Source organism: Mastomys coucha, unplaced genomic scaffold (genome assembly GCF_008632895.1).
Source record: "Mastomys coucha isolate ucsf_1 unplaced genomic scaffold, UCSF_Mcou_1 pScaffold15, whole genome shotgun sequence".
Lineage (NCBI taxonomy): Eukaryota > Metazoa > Chordata > Mammalia > Rodentia > Muridae > Mastomys > Mastomys coucha.
Genome location: NW_022196897.1, coordinates 138,100,861 through 138,108,989, shown reverse-complemented (window position 1 = coordinate 138,108,989; position 8,129 = coordinate 138,100,861). Strand labels below are relative to the sequence as shown.

General features: G+C 52.4%; 1 protein-coding gene and 1 long non-coding RNA gene across 2 annotated transcripts; one reads left to right on the top strand and one right to left on the bottom strand.

Moving 5' to 3' along the window:
• The first annotated feature begins 46 nt into the window (after positions 1-46).
• Zcchc3 (zinc finger CCHC-type containing 3) lies at positions 47-3,113 on the top strand. The gene has a single exon (XM_031372278.1). It carries the CDS (start codon positions 310-312, stop codon positions 1,510-1,512), a length of 1,203 nt encoding a protein of 400 aa, XP_031228138.1. The 5' UTR covers positions 47-309; the 3' UTR covers positions 1,513-3,113.
• A 4,099-nt stretch (positions 3,114-7,212) lies between these two features.
• Positions 7,213-7,713, bottom strand: LOC116091170. The gene is made up of 2 exons (XR_004118966.1): positions 7,491-7,713; positions 7,213-7,401 (listed from the first exon to the last, which is right to left on the bottom strand). It is a non-coding gene; the product is annotated as an uncharacterized LOC116091170 (long non-coding RNA).
• Between the last annotated feature and the right edge of the window lie 416 nt (positions 7,714-8,129).

Genomic DNA, 8,129 nt, shown 5'->3' with positions numbered 1-8,129 from the left:
GCTGCAAGCCCTGCTCCTGGAATGCAGTTGAAGCCTGCTTGAGAAATGCCAAAACCTCGAGAGCAGTAGGGCAGGCGCCACCATTCGCAGAGGGGAGGCGAGCCGGGGCCAAGACGGGCTGTCTCCGGTCTGCACGAATTCCGGCACACGAGACTTCCAAGGGGGCGGAAGCCAGAAGCGTCGGGTTTCAGAGCGGGGGCGGGGAGCCGCCCCCGCAACCCGCGGCCCTCATCCCTCATCCCGAGCGGGAGCGCGCCATGGGCACCTCGGCCCGCGGGAGCGAGTGGAGGATGCTGGGAAAGAGGTAACATGGCCACCGGCGGCGGAGCGGAGGAGGAGCCACAGCGGGGCCGGCCGCAGTTCCCGCTCCCCGCGCGCCTCGCGGCCCGCGCCGAGGAACCGGAGGGCGTCCGCGAGAAGATGGGCTGGGCCCAGGTGGTTAAGAACCTGGCGGAGAAGAAGGGCGACTTCCGAGAGCCGCGGCGGCGCGACGAAGGAGGCAGCGGTGCGTGTGGCGGGCTCGGCAGCCCCGGGGGCCTGGCCGCCCCGAACCCGGGCGACTTCCCACCTGCCGCTCGCGGGGACCCAAAGGGCCGCCGCAGAGACCCTACGGGTGAGGCGGCAGACGCTTACAGGAAGAAGGGCGCGAGCGGCGCGGGAGACCCGGGTCGAAGGAAGAAGGCCGAGGTGACGGCGGCCATGGCGACCCCCGCCAGGCCGGGCGCAACCGAAGATGCAACCGAGCGACCGCTCCAGGACGAGCCACCGGCTGCCGGCCCGGGTAAGGGCCGCTTCCTCGTGCGCATCTGTTTCCAGGGAGACGAGAGTGCCTGTCCGACCCGGGACTTCGTAGTGGGTGCGCTCATCCTGCGCTCCATCGGCATGGACCCCGACGACATCTACGCGGTCATTCAGATCCCCGGCAGCCGCGAGTTCGACGTGAGTTTCCGATCCGCCGAAAAGCTTGCCCTCTTTCTCCGCGTCTACGAGGAGAAGCGAGAGCTGGAGGACTGCTGGGAGAACTTTGTGGTTTTGGGGCGGAGCAGGTCCAGCTTGAAGACCCTCTTCATCCTCTTCCGGAACGAGACCGTGGACGTGGAGGACATCGTGACTTGGCTCAAGCGCCACTGCGACGTGCTGGCCGTGCCCGTGAAAGTGACCGACAGGTTTGGGATCTGGACTGGGGAGTACAAGTGCGAAATCGAGCTGCGCCAGGGCGAGGGAGGAGTGAGGCACTTGCCCGGGGCCTTCTTCTTGGGAGCGGAGAGGGGCTACAGCTGGTACAAGGGGCAGCCCAAGACGTGCTTTAGGTGTGGTTCCCGGACCCACATGAGCGGCACCTGCACGCAGGACAGGTGTTTCAGGTGCGGGGAAGAGGGGCACCTGAGCCCTTACTGCCGGAAGGTCATCGTGTGCAACCTCTGTGGCAAAAGAGGACACGCCTTTGCCCAGTGTCCCAAAGCAGTTCACAATTCCGTGGCAGCTCAGCTCACCAGCGTGGCAGGGCACTGAAGGCGCGTCTGCCTGCCAGGGTGAACACACAGCCAGCTTACCCCTCTTAAGTGCCAAAACTTTTTTTTTTTTAACCATTTTTTTTTATCGTTTCGGATGAAGATATTTCTAAAACCTACCAGAGACGTTCTCTCTATGCCTTTTAAGCCGCGTGTGCTCCTTTTTGGCCTGTTTGAAATGGTGAATTTTAGCAGTAAGGACTACTCGGAACCATTGCGAACAGATACGTCGCCTGCTTTTTTTTTTCTCTCTCTCCCGTTTTGTATTTGTTTTTGGTACTTTCGTCCACCTCCTTCCCCACCCTTTAATTTTTACTACCTCCCTCATACATTGTCTCCTTAAAAGATTTTTTGCCCTTTGGGCCGCCTTGCTCATCTTATATGCCTCAGCCCAGGGTACTGGGCCCAACGCTGGATAGACACTCTATCAAGTGTTTTCTCATTGAATCAAAACGTTATTGACTGGCTTCTGTTAAGAGTGTCTACCTTTTGCAGCTCTCTGCTGGGCCCTTTTCATTTGCTGCTTCTACGTGGTATCAGACTTTGTGAAAACAGTGTTGCTAGAAGTGTGTAATCTGAATAAGCTCTGAATGGTGGCCAAGGGCCTCCATGGCAAAAAAAGAAAAAAAAAAAAAGTACCTACATTGTGACAGCTCCGTGTGGTGGCTGAGAAGCCATATTTCTACAGGATCATGGAGCCTAGGCTTACCTGCTGGAAAAGACCCAAGAGGTGGTTTTTGTTGGGTTTGGGAGGGAGGTTGCTTTTGGTTTTGTGTTTTGAGGCAGGGTCTCACTGCATCTCCCTTGGTCGGCGTGGAACTGGCTGCATTCATAGAACAGGCTAGCTGCAGACTTGCAGTGATGCTCCCAACTCTTGCCTTTGCCTCCCTGGACGGTGTTTTAAACTAACCCCTCGGTTTTCCAGCAGATAAAGTGACCCCAGAGAAGTTAAACGACTGGGACAAAGTACACAGCGTGGTGCCTCAGATAGCCCGTGGTAGAGTCCCCTGACCCCAAGCCCGGTGCTCATCCCACTACCTCTCACACTTCACAACAATCTCCTCACACTGGTGGGCCAAGGGAGTCTGCTCTCCACCGTGATGATCCCAGCAGTGTGGAGGAATCCTCCTGAGAGAGCAGAGAAAGCTTGCCCTACTGCTTGGGAGCTAGGGAAGGACGGGACCAGGAGCACACTCTGGGCTGCATGAGCCCGTGGAGTACCACATCTTAAACGTTCCAGGGCCATCCCCTTCCACTGTGACTGTCACCAGTGAGACACGGTTCCCCTCAGTAAAGAAACTGACCAGACGTTTACATTTGCACCTCTGCCTCAGCCACTAGGAACCCTAGAGAAGCTCATCCACAACCTTTAACCTCTGACCCTCAGGAGAATCATGAGTGAGCTGTAAACTAGAAAATGTTCTTGGGGAAACAGGCCAGGCCAGGACCTGGGTCAATTAAGTGTTGCCAAGTTAAAGTGAAAGACGGTAAACTGCTTTTCTTCAGTTGTTGTCTTCTCTTTGCTGTTTTGCTATTTCCTTGTGGCTTAGAATGTAAAATCAATTGTTAAGATTTGTTCTGAATAAATATTTATCTTTCGTATTACTGTGGTCTTTTTTTCTGAAGTGTTAGATGAAGTTGCAGACCCCGTGTTCAAAACCCTTCCCTACTTGCTATTTCTCTAACCTGCAGGCAAACGGTAGCCGCACCTTCTGCCGTTAGCTAAACCCAGCGCATTGCATTTGCTCAGCTCACTAGTTTATGTGCTTTTCAGGTTTGGGGGGGAGGGCGAGAGTTGATGTTCTGTTTATTTGAGCCAGAGTTTCTGTGTAGTCCTGGCTGCCCTGGAACTCAGATCAGAGCGCTGGGATTAAAGGCGCAGGCGCGCCATCATGCCAGGCCTGGAACTCAGGCCTGCCTAGACTTCTCGGGTGCGCTATTACTGGGGACAGATGTGTATCTGTGTGTGCACGCAGAACACAACTGGAAATACGTGAGGTTGGCATGTGGGCAAAATAGAGATGCTAGGTCTCTGGACCCGTATCCAGCTCCCTGCTGCTGCTAAGGGCTTGGAGGGCTTCCACCATGCTCTGAAGATCTGATGCTAGAAGGCTAAGGACTCCAGCGTAGGATTCTCAAGACTTGGCGACCAGGATTTTGCAGAACAGATCTAAAGCAGGGGCCTGGGAGATCCTTGGGAACATGCTTTCTTAACCAGCTCAACGCCTCTCCTTCCTAGGTCGGAAAGCCATCAGATTAACCCCTCCAGAGTAATTCCCTCCCCTTCTTCCTCTTCCCCATATTCTCCCTCCCTCGGACAAGGCTCGTGGCCTCCTAGAGAAAGCGGGCTTTCAGCACGCTCCCCACCCCCTTCCTCCCAGCAGGCTGTGTGCCTAGGAATTGGAGTTTGAAGGAGTCTTCTCTCAACGCCCCTCCCCCACCCCTGAAACCCCGAGGAAGAAACTGCTTCCCTGCCCATCCCCCTCGGAATGCACGCCAGGGCCTCCAGCAGGCGGTCCAGGCTCAGGCTGGAACACACCAAACCATCCCCCAGCTTCCTCTCTCCGTCAGAGCGCAGCCCCCCGAGCTGCAATTCCTCAGGGAGGCTGCCTGACCAGTGAATGTATTCAGCTTTCCAGAGCCTGTCCCTGCAGCAAACGGGCCCAGCGTGGCACTCTGTAGAGCCGCCATCTGCCAGATAGGGCTACGGTGGAGATGGGCATAGGTAACCAAGCCAGCGGGCAGCTCAGTCACATCCTGTATCTTAAAATACTTCATGTGGCAATCAAAACAAAGCCACCTGTCCAGAACTATGTAAAGCAAATGTCTTTACTAGAAGAGGCAAGGTCTTGACTGAGACCCACCATACAAGGAAGGCAAGGGCTTGGGAAGAGAAACCCAATAGCAGACATCGTTGGAGCAGAGAGCACACAGAGCTGGGAAGATTGCTCGAGATGTAGTACCTGCCTACCACAATATACCCGAGGTACAGAGTAGATTCAGGTCAGCTGAGGGTTGCGGATGTGGCTAGAGAAAAGGCTAGGAGATGATGGAGCTAGTAGGCCATATCTAAGGACAATGCATTTTGCTTCAGGGCTTCTAGTCAGGCGTCTGTTCTGTCCACTTCAACATTTGTAAAGCAAGGGCTTTTTGAAAGCATCTGGAACTCCACAGTAATCTAGTCACATACTTGCAAGGGTGAAGTCCCTGTTGATCAAGGAAAGCTGGTTCAGACGGGTCAGAGAAAACTTCCCACAGAAAATACCTGAAGTAAGCTGTGAGTCGTGGCCCATATCTTTAATCCTAGCACTTGGGAAAACAGAGGCCATCCTGGTGTACACACAGTGAGTTCCAGGACAGCCAGACTACATTAGTGAGACCCTGTCTTCAAAACAAAGCAAAGCCCTTACCTGACTTGGAAAAGACAAGAAGGTAGGGCGGGCAGTGAACTGAGAGAAAACAAGAGTACTGCTGACCTAGGCAAATCAGAGAGCAATTAAAATACAGAGTGGGAAGGTTCTAGAAACTTTTGTGAAACCCAATGCACTGGCTCAGGTGTGTGTACACACCACTGTAAGTATTAAAAGTGGATGGACCCTGAGCTGGGTGGTAACAGCACTGCCATCTAGATCACCACAGAGCTGAGCTACCAGGACAGGATGGCTACCAGTTCTCAAGCGACAGATGGCCACCCCTGGAGGTCACACACTGGAGCTAACACTCAAGAAAGGGCAGGCTGCTGGGATGAAGCACCCACTGGCAGCACCACTGGTAAGATGTCGGAAGTGCGACTCCATCTTTGTCACATGTGAGGGTCGGAGCCTGGGCTCTGGCAGCCCAGAACAAGCCAAGGTCAGCCAATCACCCATCGTTGGGCAGTTTAACAAACAATAGTGAAAAAGCAGAGGAAAGAGATTTATTCAGTGTGGCCACTTTGGGAAGAGGGCCTCTGTAGGTCAGGTCCATCTTTGGGGTCCTAACAAGTTTAAATAAAGGTAAACATAACCAGGCAGTCCTGACTGTGCTGTGGTGTCACAGTGCTCCAGCAGGCCTCACAAGATAGTCTGGCAAGTTGTCAGGACTGCGAGAGAGAGATCTCTGTCCAGAAGACAAGCTCCCCATCTAGCTGGCAGGACTGACTGGGCAATCTTCTCCTTCTCCCAGCATGAGACTCCTGAGGATTTCTTGGATTTCTGCTGTGTGGATAACTTCTAGCCAAAGGAAGATCACGAGTATCTATCTCTCTCTCCTTAGAATCTCTCTATTCCCATCAGGTGGGTTCCCAGGTGTGATGGTCCAGGTGCTACACAGCTGGAATCCTAACACTTACACTTGGGAGGCTGAGGCAGGAGAACTGCAAATGTGAGGCCAACCTCAAAATTTTTATACATAATGAGATCAAGCCCAGCCTGGGCAACAAACAAAATTTCAAGGTGACTCACGCCTGTCACTCCAGCAACCCCCCCCCCCAGGCTAAAGGGAGAGGGTGGCAAGTTTAAAGCAGGCCTGAGCTACAGCTACAAAGCAAGACAGGAGGGGTCGGGGGTAGGAAGAACGAACAAATTTAAGTCTAAAAATGATGACTCACAGAAAAAAATTTAAGCAGGGAAGTAATGTAATATATGGTACCGTCTCTTTTTTTAAAAGATTTATTCACATATTTTATGCATACCCAGAAGAGGGCATCAGATTCCAGATGGCTGTGAGCCACCATGTGGTTGCTGGGAATTGAACTCAGGACCCCTTGAAGAGCAGTCAAGTGCTCTTAACCACTGAGCCATCTCTCCAGCCCCCACAGGGTACCTTCTTGTTTGGGATATTTTTATTTAGAGTATTAAGGCTTGAACATACTGATTAAGCAGGCCCTCTACCTCTGAGCTACAACTCCAAGCCCAGGGATGAGTTTTTTACGTACCCAGTAAAGAGAAGAAAAAGAAAGAAAGAAAAGAAGAGAAAGATCCCAACTAGAAACTGAATACAGTCTAGCCTTGTGGAAAACAGTGCCTTGAATCTGGAAGGAAGACGTGGACAGCAGCAAGATTAAGAGAGTTTAGCGTCATAAAGTGCTTGCCATATAAGCACAAAGACCTGCATCCAATCAGCAGGGCCCATGTGAAATATAAACTAGCCAGGTATGGTGCCCAGGACTGGGGAGGGGGAGCCAGCCAGGGATAAATACTTAACCTATCTGGTAATCAGGTAAGCAGTAGGCTAGTGAATGTAACACTGTCTCAAAACCAAACCTGGGATCTAAGAACAAAACCCAGTGTTCTACTGCAGCTTACAAGCAAGTATACGTGTTCCACATTCAAGAGAGATTAGGAACCTGGATGTAGGAAACTATAACCCCAATATGTTTGTAATCCCAACAGTTTGAAGGCTGATGCAGGAGGACTGCCAAAAGTTTGAGCTAGCCTAGACTAAGTGTGAGGCTGTGTCAGATAAAAAGTAAAGACCATTCATTATAGGAAGTCTCTCTGCCTCTGGCCACAGCTGGGCAGTCTGCTTTGTCTACGCTGCCCTGCCCGCTATGATGAACCACAGCTGCTGCGAGCTAAAGTAAGTTCATTCCTCCGGGTTTACAGCAGGAATGCTGTCTCAGCGTCATGGGTGTCTAAGTAATATGGAGTGCCTAGGTGAGTAGCACTTCCCTCAACCTCCCAGGACAGTTTTGAGCCAGAGAAATAAAACAGGAGCCAACTTCCACACTCACATATCCATTCTTCATTGTTCCACACCATAGAATGTGTGTCTTTATGTAAGGCGCTCATAACCCTGGCGCTAAGAGTCCACAGGGCAGGTGCCGGCTTCCCACCAGGCCTTGCTGCCTTCATCTTCAGGATCCTCTTCTGCCACGCTCTGGGTTCAAAATGATGCCAACTGAGGAGGTCTGGAGGAGGTTGAATTACAGGTCAGTTTTCTTTCTTTGAGGACGGTTCGTGTACACACACACACACACACACACACAGGCACACGCACATCCATCCCACCACCCTAGGTGGCAGTGTGTGTCCCTTCAGCCCTGGAGCGAGGCCGGGTACTCTCTTTCAGGGCGCCCTGCCCCCAGCGCAGGGAGCTGGGGGAGGCATCAGCCTGAGTTACTCTTCCAGGCCTTGGTTGCCAAGGAAACGGCGGCGCGGAGGGGGGCCACGCTCCGGCGACTCAGCCAATGGGCAACAAGCCTCATAGAGCTCACCAATCGGCAGGCCCCCACGACTGAGTGCTCGGCCTTCTGCCCAGGGACGCCACCAATGAACAGTGTCACTGACATCCTTAAGGCTTCTCTGGAACGGGACTGATTTTTTTTTAAAAAGGAATTTTTTAAAAAATTCAAAATAGAAGGAACCAGAGAAAGGCCTTTCTGCCAGTTGCAGAAAGTGCTCTTCAGTCTCATTTTGTATTAGAAGATCAGCCGGGCAGTGGTAGTGCACGCCTTTAATCCCAGCACTTGGGAGGCAGGCGGATTTCTGAGTTCGAAGCTAGCTAGGTCTACAGAGTGAGTTCCAGGACAGACAGGGCTATACAGAGAAACCCTGTCTCGAAAAAAACAAAACAACGACAACAACAAAAAGATCAAACAATACATGCAGTTTCAAGCAGTGATTTATTTTTGTTTTT

What these genes read in the sequence shown, in the direction of transcription:
- Zcchc3 (XM_031372278.1), top strand. Translation starts at nt 310, where the DNA reads ATGGCCACCGGCGGCGGAGCGGAGGAGGAGCCACAGCGGGGCCGGCCG.